This window comes from Gopherus flavomarginatus, chromosome 4 (genome assembly GCF_025201925.1).
Source record: "Gopherus flavomarginatus isolate rGopFla2 chromosome 4, rGopFla2.mat.asm, whole genome shotgun sequence".
NCBI classification, from domain to species: domain Eukaryota; kingdom Metazoa; phylum Chordata; order Testudines; family Testudinidae; genus Gopherus; species Gopherus flavomarginatus.
In genome coordinates, this window is record NC_066620.1 from 112276820 (window position 1) to 112299840 (window position 23021).

At 40.0% G+C, this 23021-nt stretch overlaps 2 protein-coding genes across 8 annotated transcripts in view; one reads left to right on the forward strand and one right to left on the reverse strand.

Annotated features, from left to right (window-relative positions):
* PDE7B (phosphodiesterase 7B) overlaps positions 1 to 23021 on the reverse strand; it is a 708282-nt gene that overhangs the window by 190629 nt on the left and 494632 nt on the right. The window lies entirely within an intron of this gene.
* Positions 1 to 23021, forward strand: part of MAP7 (microtubule associated protein 7) — a 197130-nt gene that overhangs the window by 110739 nt on the left and 63370 nt on the right. For all 7 annotated transcript variants that reach the window (XM_050949576.1, XM_050949572.1, XM_050949573.1 and 4 more), the window contains exon 3: positions 1159 to 1236. In XM_050949576.1, the coding sequence (XP_050805533.1) occupies positions 1159 to 1236 (78 nt within the window). The remainder of the gene's footprint in view (positions 1 to 1158; positions 1237 to 23021) is intronic.

Genomic DNA, 23021 nt, shown 5'->3' on the forward strand with positions numbered 1-23021 from the left:
GCGCTTGGCATGCTGGTACCTGGAGCTGCCCCTGCCCAGATGCCATGCAGGGGAAGAGGAAGTCTCGTCCTTCCCAGCTCAGCTGTGACAAGCAACAGAACCCATCTAAGGGTAGGAGCCACCAACTGGGTCTTCCCCAGTCCGACTCCGTGCCCCACAGTAATGTACCTCTCTGCTGGCTGCCCTGGGCATCCAGAACATACTGCTGAGGAAGGTTATATGACCACTCTTGTGGCTTCCCTGTGCTTCCCTGTCAGAAAGTCATTTTTCTGTGGGGGACATAAATTCTGCGCATTACTTTGTCAAGATCTAACTTGGTTATTCATGTACTGCACTTCTCAACAGTCCTCAAGAAAGTGGCTTTTTCAAAGCTATTACAATTTCACGGTCGATGTGCTGTACAGTGAGCGTACTCTGTGGTTCTGCATCAGGGAGGGGTTTCAGTATCTTATTGGAAATTACAATGCAACATCAATGAGATATTGCACTATTGCCCTGCTAGCTTTAGCAAAAAAAAAAAAAAACCATGTATGCTTGGTTTTTACTTTTCTAGCATAGAACAGACAGCCTATAGACCAATGTAGGCATTGGTTCAGGAAAGCACTTAAGCTTGTGTTTATTTTTAAGCGTGCTATGATATTACTTACATGGTTAAAGTTAAGCTCTGCTGAATCTCCCATTATTTTTTAAAATTCCAGAAATGTCCCCATTACTAAACAGAATCTTACTGTATTTCTTCCTTGAGATAAATTGATAATTTTTTTCATACTGTACCCACACAAAAAAAGAACCAAAGTTGACTCCAAAGTGATTTTTAAAGTCTCTAAGTTATAAAGATCTAAAAAAAAAAAATCTAGCTTTGTTGTAGCAAGAACAGCCAACCTTGCTAGAGGGATCAGGGTTGCCACTTTACCCTAGATTTTTCAGTGAGCATTTATGTTGGTTCTTTTCACCTTGGTATAATTAGAATGGGTTCACACTTATGCTAAATAGATAGTCTTGATTTAATATGAGGGATTTCTGGAGACACTGGATTTTATGTTTGAGACTGCCATTATAGCTACCATTGTAGGTAGTGGTTGCTGTTCTAGTAAACTTGCATTTTCTAATATAAGATCTTAATCTCCCTGATTTTTTGTTTGTTTTTTGTCGTTGCAGACCATCCACCTGTACTAAAAGTTGATGACAGACAACGGCTTGCTAGGATACGGAGAGAGGAACTGGAAAAGCAGTTAGGTGAGATATAATGTTGTTTAGCAGCTATAATTTTCAGGATTGTACTTTCTGTACAATACTAATAGTACAATATGCTATCCCTAGCAGCATAAGGAAAAATCATGTAATTAAATATACAATATTGTTCTTTTAGACATTTCATTACATTTTGAGGGTAGACCTGGTATCATGCATATTCTGGTATTATCCTATTACTTATCCTATTATATGTGTCTTAAAGCTCTTTATAATATTGAACTAAATGGGCCAAATTCTGCTCTCGTTTATATCAGTATAAGTGAAAATGGCTTCACCAATTTCTTCTGTGGAGGTTCTCCAGACTTAGAGCAGAATTTTTCCTAATACTGTATGTTGAACACAGTCCTGTGTTGTACATAAAACATCATAGCAAATTATGTCCATGTATAGATTGAATTTTAGATATCGTTGTGGTTTTTATTTCTCTTTTACGTGATCAGATTTTTTCTACTTATTGATTGCATCTGTTCATGACATTCAAGTAATAATGTGTGCATGCACAGTACTCATAACCTGGCTATCCAGATAAATATTTACACCAAGGTTAATTGATAAGCAGCTATTTTTTATCTTGATGTAGGATAAGAAAACAAATTATAGGCTATAATCTTTGTATTTTGCTTACACAAGATTTCTAATAATAAATCACACTTTTTCTTTTAAATCATTTCTTATTTCTGTGAGGCTAAAGTCACACCACTGAAGTCATCAAAATGGAGCTTAAGTGGTGCACAGGCCTTGTGCTAGTCTCAATTTCACCCATTGCATATTGTCCCAAATTTGGCTCTCGTTTAGAACGCTAATCTCGATGGTGTTACTCCATGTTTACAATAGTGTAAATGAGAACTGAATTTGGCCCATTCATATATTATAAAGGTAAAAAGATTAATAAAGATTTGTATGGCTAATAACAGTTCCATGTATTGACCCATTTTTTTAAAGCAGCCTGTTGTCAGTGTTCAGTGGATAATTTTTTTTTCTGTAAGTTTCTGCATTTCATGTTTTTCTCTGCTAAATGAAACTCAGTGATAGCTGTGAAATCTAAAAGTTTTTAGAAAAATATAAGAATAAATTTTTAGGTCCATGCAAAAGTGGCAAAATGTTTTGCCATTTCATTCCAGAGAATTTTGCACCTGACAAAAAGAAGTTGCTTATCTTTTTCTCATTTATGCATAGAAAAAAAGTGAAAAGCCAATTCAAATGTGGTGGTCATGAATTCTTGAATGGCAGCGTGTCATTCATTTTTGGTGGTAGTGAGCGGGGAGAGGGCTGGTGTAATGTCTGAAAACTTAGTTCTCTGATATGTTCATATCGGGGTATATAGATAAACTGTTACACACCACATACTCCGTTGTCTGAGGCATTAAATGCACGTACAAGAGACAGTCTGTGCTTTTTTGGAAATTGCATATATGTAGTCTGGTACCCTGCTGACCTCTGACATGCTCCCTCTCTTTTTTTTTTCTTTTTTTTTTTTTTTTTTTAACAAGCCTTTATCTTGAGCAGCATTGAGCACCCACAGCTCCCATCACGTTCACAGACGCTCAGGAATTTGCAGGTGCTCAGGATTGGGCCTAGCAAATGAAAGTCCAAATAAAATCAAGAGCCAGGATTTTTCTCAGCTTGGTGTTAAACAAGAGGGGACTGCAGGGAGCTATGCTGGAATTTAGGCCAGGCAGGGGGCACACAAAAAAGCCTTTCATAGCAAACACCAATTTACAGCAGAGTCAAAAAAACAGGCAGAGTTTAGCCAAGAAAGGATATACACAATTGCGCGCACACACAGCCGCTGTAGCAGTAGCAGGAATAGCAGCCACACAGTAAGGGTATATCTTCACTTGGAGCTGGGGTTGTGATTCCCAGTTCGAGATAATACTCTCACTAGCTGTCACTGAGCTAGTGCTCTAAAAACAGAATATAGTTGTGGCAGCACAAACGGGGAGGCGCTAGCTACCCGGAGCATGTACCCAGTGTCTCTGACAAGCACACAGTCTTAGCAGCTAGCCTCACTCACTACTGCCGCTGTACCCTGCTTTTAGCATGCTGGCTCAATCAGAGCTAGTGTGAGTATGTCTCCTTGAGCTGGGGACCAACTCCAGTGCCCTATGATGCAAGGTTTCGTCTCCAAACAGTACCCTACTGTTAATGTAAGCATTGCTGAGTGTGACCGATTTGATTTACCCAGACAGTCACATTACTGGAGCTGTGTAAATAAGCCCACTCCCTCCAGGCTGCTGCCATAGGATATCATGACATCAGTGATGACAATGAGACAGTAAAAGACAAAGGGAACAATTAGTTACAATAGCAGCATCTGAAGCAATAGTTTGATAGTGCTTCTGTGTCTGCTGAACATTGAAGGCGTTTTTCCTGGTGCAATGTTAGGACCAGGTGGATCACCTTAGCCTGTTAGCTGCCTTCTGTTCACTAACTTTGGGTTTCTTCCTGTTCTCCTCTCTTTGATGGAGAGACTTCCTAGAAGCATGCCCATCTATATCCAGGGGAACTTACACATCAAGAGTTTGGCAATAGTCTCATCCTCTTTGGACAAATGTCACCCCAGCAACTGGCTAAGCAATGCATTCCTAATTACTTGGTCTTTGTTGTTGGTTACATTTGGTAAATTAAACCTAAATTACTCTGCAGCCGCTCTTGAAGGTCTGCAGGCAGAACCGTAAAGTTGGTAGATGGCCAGTGTGCAAGATGTGTCCATGGTGCCTGGCTCCCTGGCTCCAGGTGCTGACATTTAATAGCTGTGTTTCTATTGGAGAAATATATTTTTCTTTCCACAAACAGAGCATGAGAACTCTGATCTGTTTCTGTGGACTATTGAATATACCCTTTATAAAACCACACACTAAATCAGAATATACCGTCTTTCAAGTAGCTTTTTTTAAAGAGAGAGTTGTGTGGAAATGTGGCCTTTAGCTGACTTTGAGCACTGCTCATTTTAGATGCAAAGACCTTGATTTTCTGCTTAGTAAGAGGGATGGAAAACATAATTCTATAATCCTTTCACAATTTAATTAGAGTAACTCTCTTTTTAAACTAGTAAGCATAATTGCGACTGTTCATTTTGGCCGGTAAGCCTAACTTCTGTAGCAGCTTGGTTGGAACTATAGCAAAGAACAAAATTATTAGATGTAGATAAACATGACCTGTTGGGGAAGAGTCAACTCAGCTTTTGTAAAGGGAAATCATCATGCCTTTCCAAATTCAATTAGAATTCTTTGAGGCAATCAACAGACATATAGTGTATTTGGATTTTCTGAAAGCTTTTTACTAAGTTCCTCATCAAAAGCTGTTAAGCATACTAAGCAGTTATGGGATGAGAGAGAAAGTCATTTTATAGATCATTGACTGGTTAAAAGAGAGGAAACAGAGTAGGAATAGACAGACAGTTTTCACAATGGAGAGAGGTAAATAGTAGAGTCACCCAATGGTCTGTACTGGGACCAGTGCTGTTCAACATATTCATAAACGATCTAGAAAAAGGGGTGAACAGTGAGGTGACAAAATTTGCAGATGATACACAGTTTCTTAAAATTGTTAAGTCCAAAGCTGATTGTGAAGATTTACAAATGGATCTTGCTAAACTGGGTGACTGGGCAACAAAATGGCAGATGAAATGCAACATTGATACATGCAAAGTAATGCATATTGGGAAACATAATCCCAACTATATATGCAAAATGATGGGTTCTAAATTAGCTGTTACCACTCAAGAGACAGATCTTGGAGTCATTGTGGATAGTTCTCTGAAAACATCCACTCAGTATGCAGTAGAACTTAAAAGAGCTAACAGAATATTAGGAACCATTAGGAAAGAGATAATAAAACAGAAAATATCATTATGCTGCTATATAAATGCATTATACGCCCACACCTGGAATACTGCAGGCAGTTCTGATTGTCCTATCTCAAAAAAAAATATATTAGAATTGGAAAAGTTACAGAGAAGGGCAGTGAACATGATTGGGGGATGGAAAAGCTTTCATCAGAGAAGAGATTAAAAGGAGTGGGATTTTCTCTTTAGAAAAGAGATGACTAAGGGGGGATATGATAGAGGTCTATTAAATTATGACTGGTGTAGAGAAAGTAAATAAGGAAGTGTTATTTACTCCTTCTCATAACACAAGAACTAGGAATCACTTGGTTAAATTCGGCTTTAAACAAACAAAAGGAAATACTTCTTCACACGACACATGTGGAACTTGTTGCCATGGGTTGTTGTGAAGACGAACATTATAAATGGATTAAAAAATAATTAAATAAATTCATGGAGGATCGGTCCATCAATGGCTATTAGCCAAAATGTTCAGGGATGCAACTCCATGCTCCGTATGTCCCTAAATCTCCAACTGTCAAAAGCATCTGGCTCTGGCCACTATCAGAGAAAGGATACTGGGCTAGATGGACCATTGATTTGAGCCAGTATGGTCAAGCTTATGGTCTTAAGTTATGGCATACAGAATGACAGGCAGAATAAAAAAAGAAACAAAGACAAAGGAAAAAGCAAGAACAATTAGATGGATCCATCTCTAGTTGGCTTCAGTGTGTCTCCTCAGCAACACAGGCTACTTCAAGCACAGCAGAATTTCAAATCAAGTTCAAGGTCTCGGTTCTTATCTTCAAGGTGCTCCAGGCCTTGAGTTCAAAATATCTAAAATACTTCCTAAAGCTCTGGGATATGAAGACCATGGTGAATAATTATGTTCCCCTGGCACATGGGAACTCTGTACAGTAAGGGTTAAACGCATCTGTGTGGGCAACAGAACTTTCTTGGGGCCAATCCAAGATTGTGGAATGAACTCCCACAGGAACTAAAAATATTCAGTTGTTTGTACAGTTTAAGGAACATCACAGCCTTGTGAAGGAACTTCAGAAACCTCACCACCTTCTGGCCTAAGACATATTTCTGTAACCTTGCTTTCTGTAACATAAATACATAGCAACACATGTATTAAACAGCAGACAAGACACTCCACTACACACTTTTCTCCCTCTGGAGAGAGGAGGAGAGAACAAACACATGACAGATGGTAGTCATGTTGCTTAATGCGCTTCTGGAAGGTGCAGATACTATAGTGATGAGTATGGTGTAAGAACCTATTTGGGATAGAATAGTCATCTGTCAAGCTTCTACATTCTCCATTCTGCTCCTATTTTTGGATATCTATCTAAGCAATCTCTCTCAGAGGTGTTGATAAAACAACAGAGTCTTCATTCTTTCCTCAGTAACAAGATTTTTCTTTCATAAGAAAAGTCAAAATCCAGACTATATGTCCTAGGCCGCAGTACTGATTTCTTTTGTCAAGAGGGAGGTTAGAGACAGGCCACAGCTTAGGAAGAAAAAGAAACAGAAGAAGTAGTTGTAAGAGAGTATTAAAGCAGTGTATATGTCTAAAAAATATTCAGTTGTTTGTACAGTTTAAGGAACATCACAGCCTTGTTTTGATACAATGAGGGATACGTTGCCTTTCAAGGTAACATCAAAACTATTTTCAAAGTTATTTTGTATTTTAAAATTTTAGCCTCATATTTTGGTAATACAGTGAATCTTTTCCCCTTCCTCCACTTAACATAAAATGTATATAGTTGACCTACCTGTTTTCATCATGGCTGGTTATCAGATATGGGAAGGGGCTCATTTAGAGTCTCAAAAACTGGAACTAGAAATCAGTTGCCAGGCTGCATAATTGAGAGGATTAATAACGCAGTAGCTTAGACAAACTATAAGTCTGATTCTCCTCTGAGCCTGGTGGAAATTAGGAGTACCTGCATTGAAATCACCTGAGTAAAACTGGGGTAAGAGGAAAATCAGATCCTATGTCACATACAACAGAACAAATTCTCTCTGATGGCTGTTCCTGTATTATAATGATCAACTAATATTAATGTAAGGCTTAATTAGAATTTCAAACACTGGAAAAGAAAACACTTTAGTCTGTACAAAAGCATTGAGAATCTCAAAAACTAGGGAAAGAGGGAACACATGCTGGTCCAGATCATCAACTGACAAGGTCTTTTGTTGTTTTTCTTGCTCCCCTGATGATTTTCTGAATGGTCTTTCCAGCAAATCAGAGTGGACAGGCCCAAAGGAGCACCCCCAAATGTGCGCAGATCCATTCCTTCAGTTCCTATCCCTTTCTTCTCTTGTATGCGTTTTTGTCTGTTGCCTTTTCAGTTTGCTTTGCTGCTGCTGTGACTGGTAAACGTCCACTTGCAGGGCCTAACTAGAGATGTGCATGCAAGTGAGCTGCCTCAAGGACAGAGTGTGAGATTTTGTCCTCAGGCTGGTGCCAGAGCCAAGAAGTGCCACAGCCAGGGCCAGCTTCAGGCACCAGCAAAGGAAGCAGGTGCCTGGAGCAGCCAATAGAAAGGGGCCACAGTCCATTCATTGCTGGGGCAGCACATCCGGGTTTGCGGCGGCAATTTGGCGGCAGGTCCTTCACTCCCTCTCCATCTTCGGCGGCACTTTGGCAGCAGCTCAATCGAGTTTTTCTTTTTTTTTTCTTTTTCTTCGCCGCTTGGGGCAACAAAAAAGCTGGATCTGGCCCTGGCCACAGCCTGTCAAGCAAACAGTAAAAATGAAAAAGGGTTTTTGCCAACTCATGCTTTTATTGCAAGTCTCACAATATCTTGTACTCTTCTTAAAGCTCTCCTATAAGAGGACAATCTCAGATTTCATTTTTTTTTTAAAGTAAGTTTCTAGCTCTTATGGTTACAGAGAAAAGCCTAAAAATGTAACCCAAGATCATGCTGAAGACTCAGACACCAGAAGGAAAATAAAAACACACATTTTGTTGTTTCAACGATGTTATGATTTTTATGCCATTCATCATTTTGGGGGCCTGACATGGTTTTTGAATGCTTGGGGTTGGCAGTATTGAAAGAATACACAAAGTGTTGCTATTTTTGTTGTTGTTTTGCATGGATTGTGATTTTAATTTTTGTTGTTTTGCATGGATTGTGATTTTAATTGTTGGGCAAGGCACATATAGGCATTAGGTAGGCTTCTTTGTGTTCTTATGTCAAATCAAAATAAAAGCACTAAAGGCACAAAGTAAACTGAAAAAAGACTGTTTCTCTGTCTTTGTTATAGTAATCTTTGTGTTGCTCGTAACAATAGTAGGTACAGATTTTCAGATAGGAATGTGGTTTTTCAAGTTAACAGTGTTCCTTTAAGAGACATCAAAATGCTGTATATTTGCTGGATTATGCAAGACTTGTCTTTCTGAGATGGAAGTATCTTCTGCACTCTGATTATATCCGGAAGATTTTCCTGTTTACAGAATTCACCTGAATTTTCAAAGCCCAATATTATGGTCAATGACCTTTCAGTTAAGGAGGACAGAATGAGACTTTTAGCAGCAGTGCCATTCATCAATCAGCTATTAAGGCGCACAGTGAGAGAAACAGCTCAGGGGTATGGGTGGGTGTGTGTAAAATATACAAAATTACTACTGCCTGCCTGCCTGCCTTGTGTATCATGGACAGAATTACTAAATTACAGATTCAAGGCCAGATTCTGCCCTCATTCACACCTAAGCAACTGTATTTACCTCTGCATAGAAAGCAATGGGATTTGCACAAATGTAACAAGGCAGAGTTATTTAGTTATGGTGAGGATGTACAAACCAGACAGAAAACAGACTCACTCTCAGATCTCAGATTGAGTTTGCAGTTGTGGCAGTTGGAAACCTCATCTTTCAAACTAGCAAGATGAGCAAAATTCATCTGGAAGTCATTAAGTCACAATCATGATGAAAGCCCACCCATGACGTCATTTTTATATACATGCAACGTTCAGAGTAGAACTGCACTTTCAGCACCTATATTATGTAATATAGAGCTGAACCTAACATTTCAAGCTCTGAACAAAGCATGCACTTTCATCAGTTTGATTCTAGGTATCCTGCAGAAGGCCCTACAAGAGCCTCAGGTTGTCCTAATGCCATTCCGGTCACTACATTTTAGAAAAATGGGTCAAATACTCTCTCCTTCATGTTGCTGAAGATAGAAGAAGAGCCTGACTTTCCCAAGCAGAATCCATGTATCAGCTGCTGTGAATTGCTTTTACATCTTCTGCTCAACTTTTCCAAAAGCACTTTAAATGCCTAAGAAATGCTTTGTGCACCTGAAGTCTGAAAAGAGTCCAGCATGATTCAGCAACTTCACCAAATACTTTACCATTTCAATAGAAATGTTATAGTTAAGTGTTCAAGCACTCGCACTCTCAGCCTATCTATTGAGATGGAAAATCCCCCTTCCAGGCTGCAAATTAGAAGGAATAAGAACAAGACATTCAGTGAATGTGAAAGACAACAGGATTGAAACCAATAAAAGCAAATACTTTATTACACTTTCTTCCACATGCATAAATCCAGCATGTGGCACTTGTTGTAAGATAGTATTTGGGACAAAAATTTCATAGGATTCAATTAACACTGGATGTTTAAAAGGGCGTTGAGAACATCCACGCTTTAGATGAGAATTTAAAAAAAAACCACCTGTAAATCCTGCTGCACCTGGTCATAAGCGAACTGCTAATTTAGAAAAAATAAAAATCTTATGGGCAGCTTGTTCTATAATTGTGCACTATAATATTTCTTCACCTTTCTCTAAATAACTGGTATTTGCCACTGTGAGAGTAGGATACTGGACCAAATGGAAGATTGGCTAGATACAGTATGGTGATTCATTGTTCTTAGATTTGTGTCAATTAAGGACTCTCTCTCTTTTTTTAGATGACTGCTTTCATGCTGTACAAGCTGGAGTTTACGAGTAAAGTGGAGGTTTTTTGGTCTGCCCTGGGGGAGTGAGAAACAGTAATAGTCCAACCTGGCATTGACAAAAAACTTAAGCCAACCATGATTTTGCTGATATGTTATGTTACGTAAGAGGGTGGTCCTTTTGGATCCTGCCAAATTCTGGTGGATACACTAGGCTTGCAAGAACTCCTTGTTCTATTGCAGATATTCCAAATGCTTGGATGCTGGAGTGATCATCATATGTAATTGTTTAGATAGATGTTGTCAGTCAGAATTGGAATCAGTTTTGTTCTAGCTTTTTACCTTTCCTTTTTATCTGCTGTAGTTTGTCAGTGGATCATGGTGATCTGTGAGGGTTTAGGAAAGCGGAGAGCTTTGGAGTCAGAGTATAGATGACTGAGGAGAACAAAGGTCTGTAGTTTCACTAAACTGTCATCGTGTTAGTCTTGCAGCTTGACTGTCTTTCTCCTCATTCTGGATTCAGGAGTAGAGCTGAGCCAAATTTTCCAGTGAAATGCTGATTTGATGGGCTTGAAATGTTCGACCCATGGGAATCCTGCAGGGATTCCTGGTGAGCTCCCGGAGACCCCACTGATTCCATGGTCCAAAACTCTGGGACAGGCCCACCATGCCTGGGCTTCCAGGGTTTTCAGACACTCTGCTGTGGAGCCAGGAGCCTGGCAGTCCTTACAGCCCTAGGGGATCCAGCTCCAGCTATGGCTCTTTGGACTTCCAGGCACTCAGCTCAATGACAGGAAGTTGGGAAGTATTAGGAGCACTGACTCTAGGTGGGGCTTGGCTCCTGGCTCCACAGCTGTGAGCCTAGAAGCCCTGAGAACCCTGGCTTCAGGTGATGTTCTCATGGCTTCCAGGCTCATAGCTGCAGAGCTGGGAAACACCATGTGTTTCAGAATTGAATTTTTTTCACGTTTTTCTGTTTTCTGTTTGAACTAAACTGAATTTTTTCTTCAGTTGCTTTGGGTCAGACCCCCCTCCCCCGCCCAAAGCCTCTGTTTCTGCTTGAAGGAAAATCTAGCCAGACAGTAGATTTGTGACATCTTCTAAACCTACTCCTACACTGGTCACCAGATTGAGTGTGTGCCCGGCTAAGTGCGTGGGGACAGAAGACAATCTGAGATTGATCTCTGTGTGTTTGCCATCCATGAGATTTCCATCTCTGCAGTTTATTTGCATTGGGGCTGGGATGTTACCCCATCCCTCCTATTAACCAGACTTTGCCCCATTCTGGGAAAAAAGCAGGTGTTTTCCTCTACTGTTTCTGAACTCTGGCTTCCCAGCTGCTGACAAATGAACATGTGTTCCTGAAATGACATTTTAAATTGCTTTGTGTTGAGGAATGTTTCATTTTGAGCATGACATACAACAATGCTTTTTTGATGTGGCATTTTATAAATTGATGTGGAATTGCTTCTTTCCCAAATGGAGAGCTCAGCATACCCCAGCAATGGATGAGTGTATTGTGTATTCTTTCATGAAACATTGTGTTGAGTTTACAAGTAAATTGGAAGAGGCATTTTGCTTTCATCTGTATATGCGTCCATCAATATTATTATTTAGAAGCTTTTTATTATTTGAATGTTGATATTTGTGTGTTACATTACAACAAAGCCATAACTTCTGTGCTGGCAAACAGGCTGCATTTCTCAATGCAAAACCTAGATGAGTCGTTACTTGTATCCTATGAATCTGAGCAAAGAGATGTCTTAAATCATTATGCAACTTCCAATAGGAGAGAAGTTATGTAATGTGTTTAGCTCTTACTGCAAACTGGAATTGGGATTTTATTTATACCACGGCATTATGCTCCATTGTATTATTGTTGCTGAAGAAAAGAAAAACAAAACCATTTTCCTAGAGCTAAAAGATTTAGTCCCTGTAGCTGTCAAGGGTTTTTAAAATGGCATTCAGAACTTTCTGCCACAAGGTAAATTATTTCCTAGTTTAATAAGCCAAGGAACAATATTAGCAGTTTTCTATATGATTTATCAATTGCCTTTATATTTTTAGCAATTTGAATTACAGGAGGTCACCTTCAGTCAGTCTCCTAATGAGAACTAATCTAACTTGTTCACTCTCCTCTGCTAAGATCAAGTGAGGTATCAATTTAGTATCTTAAATGTTATTTATCAGGGGATAATATCCTGCCCTTTCCTTGGGATTTAAGGCTCTAATAAATCTTTTCTATCTCTGAGTCTCAAGCATTTTGGTAGTTCTGTACCCTATTGTGACAACTATAGTCTTCCTTGAGATATATAATGGCCAGCTCTATATGTGCTACTGCAATCAGAGTGAAAGTTTGACTGTCCTGGATAAAAGTATAAATGCTTTTCTATCTCTGAGTCTCAAGCCACAGCTGGCTGCTGCAGCCTGGTGAGGGCACGTCAGTGCTTTAACATGGCTTGTGTGGTTGCGGCATAGCACTGGGTCCCAGTGCTCTAAAAAATCCACCTCCACAAGGGGCGAAGCTCCTAGTGCTTGTACACTGTCTACACTGGCACTTTACAGTGCTGAAACTTGCCATGCTCAGGGGAGTGTTTTTTTTCACACCCCGAGCAAGAAAATTGCAGCGCTGTAAAGTGCCAGTGTAGATAAGCCCTTAGGGTATGGCTACACTTGCACTTCAAAGTGCTGCCGCGGCAGCGCTTTGAAGTTTCGAGTGTGGTTGCAGCGCCAGCGCTGGGAGAGAGCTCTCCCAGCGCTGCACGTACTCCACATCCTCTGCGGGTGTAGCTTGCAGCGCTGGGAGCTGCGCTTCCAGCGCTGCGGCACTGTTTACACTGAGGCTTTACAGCGCTGTATCTTGCAGCTCTCAGGGGGGCGTTTTTTTCACACCCCTGAGCGCGAAAGTTGCAGCGCTGTAAAGCGCCAGTGTAGCCATGGCCAGAGGGGATCTAGTAAGTTAAGAATGAAAAAGCCTCCAGCCTGCCAGACCTATTAGCACAACATTGAAACTGTTGAAGAGCCATGCAAGTGGTAATGAAGCCATTTAAGAGGCATTTGCCAACCCCCAGGTATATACTTTCAGTTTTTGAATTTACTGACAAAACCAGTTGGGCATGACTGCAATATTTACTCAGAACATGTCAGTCTACAGGACCTTAGTTTAAAATTTGCTTTAAAAATATTTCATTAGTGTGTTGCTGAAGATTATAAAATCACATCTCTAAAAAATCCTTTCTTAGATTTTTAGATGCACTGTTTGATTATTCATCTTTAGCCTTAAATGCGTGGATCTTCAAAAAAATTTTTTTTAAATAAATCCTTCAAAAGACCACCCTTACCTAAAATGCACATGCAAGCCCAAGTTGCTGTCGGGCATAGGGGCACCAGTTTAATAATACTGCATAGGGCCCCATAAATCTTAAGGATGGCTCTGCCAGAGGAGACTGTAGGGGTGGCTAAAAGACTAGTGTCAGGGCATTTACACCCAGTTTAGCACCTGGAAGTCTGTCTCTCTCACTGAGCTGGGAGATATCATGGTGACTCGCAGCTCTGGGCACTCCAACAAAGTGTTACATGATCTCATTATTTTTGCTTACTTTATAAATAATCATCTTGGTTGGCTCTGTCATCTGTTGTGTCTTTTCTGCTTTTTATTAAACTATTTCATTCTGCGATGTTTCGGCTAGCATTTTTCCAGACTCCACATTTATGCAATTAATATAACTGAACTTTTATAAAACAGAACGTTGTTTCTAACCAATTGACTGGAACAGTGCCGCTGTCCATTGGATGAGTATGCTTTTTTCTTTAAAATATGCCTAAATACCATTTGTATGTGTGTGTCATCTTGATAGAACACACACATGTGATTATGCAAATTTAAGATCTTTTATTTTGTGTATTTTGGTTATTTGAGAAAATAATACATTAGTGGGACATAATCTACTCAAATTTGACTCGAAATTTCTAACAGTTGGTTTTAAACAAAAATAATTCTCTTCCAGTTGGTGTCTACAACCCAAACTTTGCTATATTGAGCATATGGAAATAAAATGGACTAGAAACAAAAGTGGCAAAGTGGGTGAGAGTTATGGCTTTTATTGGACCAACTTCTGTTGGTGAGAGAGACAAGCTTTCAAGCTTATGCAGAGCTCTTTTTCAAGTCTCTCAACAACACAAGTTGGTCCAGTAAAAGGCATTCGTTCACCCATCTTGTCTCTCTACTACCTTGAGACCAACATGGCTACAGCAGTGCATATAAAAAAAATGAAACTGAACATCAGCATCCAAACTGAAAGTGAATTGGATTTTTAAAAGTCTTTTGATTATAATACTCTCAGGTGGTGGTATAGCACAGGTCAAGAAAGTTCTTTACAATGATTTTAACTTGTCAGTATTCCTTTAATATTTCTTTTCATCCAGTGGCAGACAGAATCCTACATCTCTCCATATTTTGACTGCAGTATTCCTAGGTCGGTACTAATCCTGTTTTATCGCAACTACTTTCCTTCCAACCAAGGGCCGCTAAGTGGGCTGTCTTCTGGCCCCATCAGCAAAAGCTAGCATCAATATTATTTTATTTGAATTAATTTTGTAATGAAATGATAAACAAGAAAAACATTTGTAAGTCTGCGTTCTAGAGGATGTGTCTAAGTTTCAAACCAGTTGGTGCCATTAAAACCTGGACATTGTACTGCTTACAGCTCATAAATGTATTGCAGTATGTATTGCATTTCTTATTCTTAATGTGGGGAATACCAGAAACACCATTGGCAAGGTAAATATTGTGTTGCCATAACATTGTTAATTATACCCTCTTGTCGTACAGATACAGGGGTAAGGCTTTTAGAGCTGCTGATCAGTGGTGATTATTGTTTTGGTACAATAAAAAGGGAGGATTAATAATGAGCAGACCTGGTATTCTTTCAGTAAGACTGTACAAAGTTAAATCCCTCCCCAACCTTCGTCCTCCTTATACTACTTATGATCTGAATCCTTCACTATAGCCATGAAGTACCTGGTGCACCTGAGGAGGGGGAGCACAAAGCCATCTTTGCATTCTCCTAATCATGGGGCTGCCCCAGCACTAGGCCAGTCTCTGGCATAAACAAAAGCATCCTGAATGCTATTCTTATCTATACCAGTTACCAACAGCCCCCATGCTCTGGCCATGCCCCCTGTGCCAGAGACTAGAATGAGGGTTTGGTGTAGGATCCAGACCAGCTCTGATCCATCAAAGGATCCTCCTACACAGGGCCAGAAGATTGAAAGAGAGAGAGAGCGCACATCTTTTTTTGTTTTGTATTTGTACAGTGCCTAGCACAATAGGGCTCTGGTCCATGACTGTGACTCCTAGGCACTACCACAATCCAAATGATAATGACAATCTGCCAATTGTAGAGCAGCACTGTGGTGGGAGGTGGGTGCAAAATGCTGCAGCATACTGCAGGATCTGGACCATTATTTCTTCTTTGTATACAAAGATGTAAACTGCAAAGAGGAATTAAAAGTGAGATAAGCCTGGAAATATAGGCCTCCACTAGCCAGGCTCTGTTAATAGCTTTTACTTTTTTAAAAATAGTATTCCATCTGGGAATTACTCCTGACATGTCCTACTTCACTGCAGCTTCTAAAAATGTGCCATTCTCCAACATCACTAAAATCAGACGCCTCATTGAAACTAGGTAGCAGTGACATTAGAGAATGATTCATTCTGGGGTATGGTCAAAGGAGAAGGAAGTGCCAGGAGGATTTCTGAGAGAAGAAAATATTTTTTTAATTGAGTTTAAATATTTCTGTGATGTGTGTCCCCCCCCACAGCTTGGTTAGTGGGGAGCATTCAGCATATGCATCTGACATTAAATCAGCTCTAATTACAACTTTGAAGTTCACCTTTAAATCAGCCAGCCAGCCATTTTGATGGCTGATGAAATTTACCTATTTTTAGCCACAGTTAAAGAAACAGTGATGCATTTTATTGGTAATGTCACAGAAAGGTGATCAGCGTCTAGGAGACAAAGAACGTAGTTTTTTGACAGCTGAGTTAAGTTGAAATTCTGTGAAGAGGAGAAGGCTTTTGCTAGTGTCAATCCTGTAAAGTCAGAATCGATAGAAAACTAGGAAAATACTGAATGCTAGAGAATTTCCACTCAAATAATCTGCTCATCTAAGATGGCCACCACAACAGGAAATATTGGAAAAGACGGCCGTAGATTGCCCTGCCTCTGCATCAGTGGCAAACCAAGAGCCAGACATTTCAGTTGAGAGGCAGCAGGCCCCACCCTATTTGTGCCAGAGCCAGGGGAAAAGAAGTCCAAACTATGTGGGTGGTGGGGACCTGAGAAGCTCAGAGGACAGTGGATACTGGTTTTTGTTTCCCACTGCTTCCTTCGTGCAGTTTATGGAAGCTATGAGCCCTCACATGCCCACTCCTCCACACGCACCCTGCCCCCAATGCCCCTGCTGAGTATATGCACACTCTGTTGTCTGTGTGCATCTTTCCAAACAGCAGGTAAGCAAAACATTAACAGAAACCAACAGTTTAAAATAAATAAATAAAAAGTGCAGGTGATTTAGGAGTAAGTTAACAGCACCAAAATGAAATTAGGTCACTCTGGTAGAACTGACTTGGTTCAAACTGACAGTATCCCTTTAAGACAAACATGTTGGCTGACAGTTTTCCTTCATTCTATTATGCTATAACTTCAGAACAAAGTACACAAATATGTGAGTTTCTGGGATTTGTCATTTTCTGTCACAGCTTTAATGCTATGTTCACATACTTTTTGTATTTGATAGGTCTTTTTAGAGGGGCTGTGAGGGGTAGTACTACTTCAACCAAATTTAAATACACTAAACATTCAGCTAAACTACAAAACATCCTTATGACCCCTAAAAAAGGCAGGTGCAAACATAGAGACATTGTTCTCCTGTGAATATGATAGTGTTTGTCAATATTGGAGGAGAGAAGGGTTAGGAGGAAGAATAATGGTCCAATTGTGTTCCTGTGTATAGTCTAGTATAGTTATACTGGTTTGCATGCAGGCAATATCTATTAATAACTTCCTCAACCTTTGAGTCATGCTTTTATGTTCTTACCTTGCAGCCTTGTATCATATGACTTGATCATTCTACCTTATCCATTAGTTTGGTGCAGTCTTCAGTGCAGGTTTGTTTGTTTTTTCCCCTCTGGATTCAACATAAAAGATTCCACAGCTATTTTTTCAACATATAAGCATTGCTTGATGGAATCAGGATCATGAAACTTTCTCTGAAGGGGACCAATATTTGTGACATGATCTCATACATTGCCAATCAAAGTCTAAATATAATTGATGTGTAAATGTGTCTAATTCTTACACTAGAGTGCAAACTGTGCACTTCTACCCAGGGTGCTATGGGAAGAAGTTTGTGAGAAGTCTTTATGTGAAATGGGGAAAAAAAAAAAAAGGAAAATCTAATTAAGCTTTGAAATGTTAATTTTTGCATCCCTTGAAATATGAATATGTATCTCTATATGTGTTTCTAGATAAGTATTTCTTTCCATGGGGGCGGGGGGAGTATATATTTAATTTTAGTGAGATACAGAAAATTTAGCCTTGTGTTCTTGTAAAAAATTTCCTTTACACATCCAGGAAGGAGTGAAAGCAGTTGAGACAACGTTATTCTGGTGCTAATGAGAGTTAATTTAGGAACAATCACTGCTAAAGAATTAATAGGTTTATTTAGAAGAAGGGATAGATTGAGCCTGTTGTGGGGAAAAAAGTGTGGGTATATGCAAACATGAGGATAATTGTTTTCTAAGAGTAATTTAATGTAAATTACAAAATCTAGCACTTACACCCACAATTGACAAGGCAAACCTACAATCAGCAAACTTCCTATTAAAATGAAGAAGCTATTTGTTTTGTGAGGATTTGGGGGTTTTGTGGTTAGTGGAAAGAGGTGGCTTTTTAGTTGTTGGTTTAAAAGGTTGTTTTTGTCCACTATAGTTGTAATTTCCTTATTATTCTGAACTCTCATTTTTATGTGCCCTCAAGCCCTACCTTCATAACCTATTATCCAGGGGTGGCCAAACTTACTGACCCTTTGAGCCGCATATAACAGTCTTCAGAAGTTTGAGAGCTGAGATGCACCTGCCAGGGCTCGGGGCTTCAGCCCCACTCCTGCTGAAGCCCTGAGCCCCACCAGGCACCCTCCCTGCACGGCAGCTGCTGGAGTTGGCAAGCTGGGAGCTGCGACTGTGGGGAGATGCAGCAGCAAACAGCTGGGAGCTGCAGGGGGAGCCACTACTTTTGTTGCTGCTTCTCCCAATGGAGCTAAAGCAGTGGCCCCTCCCTGCAACTCCCAGCTCTGCATAGAGATAACACCTGGGAGCTGCAGGAAGCGGCCGCTGAGGGTAAGAGGGGCGTGTGCCTGGGGGGAACATGACTCAAGCTGTTGGGGTGGGCGAACCTTTCAATTGTGCCCCTTTCACTCTCAGCAGGCACCAGTTTTTTCGGGCAGAAGCCCCTAGACCCCATGCCCCCCCACCACCACCACAGGGCAGAAGTCCCAAACTCCCCTCCCCTCCCCTGTCTGCTAGGTAGAGAATGCGGGGGAGAGTGTGCGGGGCCCCGCAAGCCTCACTTTAACTGTAAAAGAGCCACAGGTGGCTTATGAGCTGTGGTTGGGCCACCCCAGCTATAAGTAGTTGCTCCTAATGTATGTTTCTTTCATTTGGTGACTTTTCAGCCCTGAGAATTGTTAAAAGAATTATTGTGATCTTTGAGTTTTGTTAAAGCAGCAAAGAATCCTGTGGCACCTTATAACTAACAGACGTTTTGGAGCATGAGCTTTCGTGGGTGAATACCCACTTCCTCAGATGCATGTCATGAGTTTTGTTATATCTTCTAAGATTTTACGTATTCTGTTGTTTAAATGCCCTATCCCTAGGGGCAGAGGCAAGTGATAGTGTTGCTAGCAAGACGAATGGGAATTCTCAGTGTCCACCCAGCAGTGGCTGGAAAGTGTATATGGTAGTAGAGGCTTTACCCCAAGACTTCACAGAAATTTTTTTTCAGCCTCTGGCTCCCAGAAAACATAACTTAAAAGTTCAAATACATCATTTCCCTTACTCTCCCTACAGATCACAGCTGGCCAGTTTTCTTACTACAACCTCCATAAACAAAAAGTATCCTCAGGAAGTCTAGTTATCTGCCTAAAATCATACTGGGGAAGGAGGACTACTCCTGCTTCACTCTTAAAGAACAATTATCCATCATTTTCTGCCTCGCTCTGAAGTATTTTTTTCTCCTCTTCACAAAAGCTACATTTATTTAGTTTAATATGTATTTTAGTGGGAACATCTAGGTAAACATGTCCAAAGACAAACTTCTTCCTTCTCCCATGATCCTCATTTTTTCTGTGAATCTGAGCCTGAAAGGATACACATACAAGACATACAGGATAACCCAGACTACTGCCACTATGACTTATTCACATGATGGAGCTAAGGTACCAAGTAATGTCCCAGAGACATTGGCAAGGTTCTCCCCCTCCATTAACTTTCTTGGCCTTGCAGAAGTACTTTCAAGAATACCAAATTAAAGTTCTCTCTCTCAAACAATGCACATTGTGTTGCCATTGTAAACAACCTCCAGGCACAAGGGATGAGCCAACTGATCTTGAAAGCCGTGAAAGTCTCTTGTTAGCACGCAGTTGGAAGCCTATCTTTAAATGCTGATTGAATGAAAGCCAACACAGGCGGGAAGAGATGGAACTTTCAAATGGGAGTTGTACTTCTAAGTTCTCTAAGTGTTTTTTAAAATCTTTGCCACGTTCCAAGGAGAATAGAAGCTTAATTCAGGTAGGTTTCCATCTGATGTGTGCAAAAGCTTTGAAACAGTGGTGAAAATGAGCCACTTGAACTCAGATTTTGAATCCTGGTACTGCTGAGGTTCTTCAACTTGTTCAAGAATTGCAGAGCAAGCGAATGGATTATCTTCTTTATTTATTTATTTATTTATATAATACCATAAGCAACAAGGTACTGTACAGAAATATATATCAAAATCTTTCTCTTGTGGCGATCTCAGTCTAAATTAGACACAGTGCAGTCACACAGCAATGCATGAGAAGGAAAGAATCTAGCTTCTGTCTTAATTGGACAGCAAGAGAAATTCAAAGTTTATAACAAATAAAGATTGAATAATTCGTTTTTGTTTTGTATGCATCTCCATAAATTCCAGTTCTCTTTTAGAATAAGAATAAGGAACTCCTGTCTTCCTTCAGACCATTTCTCAAGACCCATTTCTTCTGTGACATCAGCAAGTAATTAGCCAACTACTTAACGATAGGTTGAAAGGGGAAATCAGAACTAGTTCATGTATACTTGTTTGTTCATATTAAAAAATATAAATGTATGTAATATTTTGATCGTGTCCCTCCATACCCTTGCCATCTTCGATTGTAAATGCTGTAGCCAGGGATTGACTTCATAAGTATTTGTACAGAACAATGATCTTGGGTTTATAGATTTTGATGTCAGAAGAGACTATTATGATCTTCTAGTTTGACTTCCTGCATAACAGGCTCAAGAAGCTCACCCAGTAATTCCTGCATCTAACCCATAACTTCTGTTTAGCTATAACATCTGTGAGTGGGCATCTAAGCACTACTGCAATAGAAGTGAGACCTAAAAGTAGGGGAGACAGTGGAAGTCTCTGACTCTAAAGTAAAGAGTAACAGTTTCACTAGAAGTAATGAGTTACAAGAAGTGATTTACGGACTGAGGATGTAAATGGAACGTTGCATTCCCATTATTACAGGACAGCATTAAAAACAATGAATTTAGGCCAAGAGAAGACAAAATTATCATTGAAATAGGAAAAAATGACTGTTAAAATTGCACTGTGGTGGCCCCTGTTATTGTGTCTCAGTGATTTCCAGTTCAGACATGTTTAGTTTGAAAAGATTTTCTGTCAGTCCTACAAACTCAACCTGGCTTCCTAGGGTCAGGACAAGTTACTTCTGTCTTGTGTGTCCTCCCCAGTAACAACAGTTATGCAGGCCCAATTGTGCCCTTAATGACACCTGGGCAACTCCACAATCTCCAAATTATGCCTATAATAATACCTATGTATCCTCATTGCCTTTGGTGGGTTTGCAGAGCTGTACACAATTTAGTAATTATTCTGTTGTTGAGTCAAGAAGGAATAGCATCTAGTTTGGTGTCTCTTAACTGTGTTGGCTTTTCACTGTTAACAAATAAAAACAGAAATACTGAGATTTGTCAGTAAAGTAAGCCAGTATGACTCTGAATCCACAACAGATCCAATTTAGTGAGTAATATGATAGTGATTTTCAGGGGTGCTGGAACAATTTGTGGAGTGGGAGGGGCTGAGAGCCATTGAACCAAACTGTAAACCCTGTATATGATGGAAACCACTTCAGGGTAGGGGACGCTGCAGCACTCTCAGCATCCTACTTCCAACTCTTATGCTGGTTTTGTATGAACAGTTTTCAGAGTAAAATCACGCTAAGCTAGAAGTAGGTAGCAGAGTATGGCTTAGAAGAGGGGGCAGTAGGCATTGACAGAGATGTGGACTACAAGTAGTCCAAAGCAGAATTGTACAGGGCTTTGAAGATGAGGAACGGAAATTGAATATGATAGAGAAAAAGACAGGGAGCCATGACAGACCTTGGAATAAGTGAACACAAGAGTCATCTGTAAAAGCTCAGAGAATCCAGGATAACCATCTTAATTGTTCCATAATACTTCTTGTGGACATGGCTTCAGGGTCTAATGAGCCATTCTGTACTCTGAGCACTTATCTATCCAGATGAGACATTCTTCATCAGGGCCTGTTAATAAGCTTGTCAGTACAAACAGAAGAAACTCTCTCTTAGGTGGTCCTTTGAGGTCAGTGAATGTCAATGTTGAAGTCAACCAGCAAAGACTTCTGTTCATCTTGGGGAGGAAAAAAGGGCTGGAGTATTTACTCCATTATTATTTTTTTCTCCCTATTTCAGAATCAGATTTTTTTTTCCAGAGGAGTTTAGACAAATGCCTACACACTGTGTCCCACAAGTGTCTTGTCTTAGCCTACTGGAAGGCTCATGACAGGATGGTTTTCTTTCCCAGATGCTGTCCAACTGTCAAGATTATTTGAAGTAGATCAGTTCGTAAGAATTAAAGATATTAACTCCACCCTATTGATGTGCACTTAGATATTACGGAGATTGGCCCTATATATATATACCATAGATAGTTAAACTCAGAGACAAAATGTGGCTTCATGTCTTCGATTCTTATTAGAATCTGTTCATGAGACCCTCAAGCCTGTGAAGAAACTACATACAGGTGGCTAAACCCACATATCTCAAAAATGTGCCAGATTAAATGTACTCATTACAATAGCAACTGTTTCCTCTGTGTTGAGTTAAGAGATAATGTATTCGTAGGTCTATTTTTGCATACCTTCTGTTATGTCCAAAGACTGCAGTAAAGATAATTGAGCTTGTTGGTCTGTGAGTTATCCACTCTTGCTACGCTGCTATTCAACTGCTTCTTCCAACCCAGAGATCCAAGCTAGTATAGAAAAAGAATATATTTTTATGTCCTGCAGATTTGTATTCTGCTGAGTCTTGTATGCTATTTTGCATCTACAAGTGTTATTTTTTGAGCCTGTTGATATCAATGTTAATCTCACAGCTGTAGATTAAATTATTCCAGTTTAAATGTCTTTGTACAATTTCTATTCTTGACTTGCTATGTTTTTGACCTCATCCTTGCAGTAGAATGATCTGATTGCTTGTGACAGTTGAGCAAATATCATTCCTATTCAAAACAGTCCCTACTGTTTTGCATATACAGTGAGATTATATGTTTAAAAGAAGGTGCCACCCATTTTTCTCTGCAGCGTTTGAAAAGCTGACATGGGAAAGCTGTTTTCATCCAGCAGAGACTCCAGGACTGAAACGTACTTAAACAATATATTTGTTAGCTGTAGATCTTGAGGAGGAGGGAGAATAAACGTGTGCGTGCAC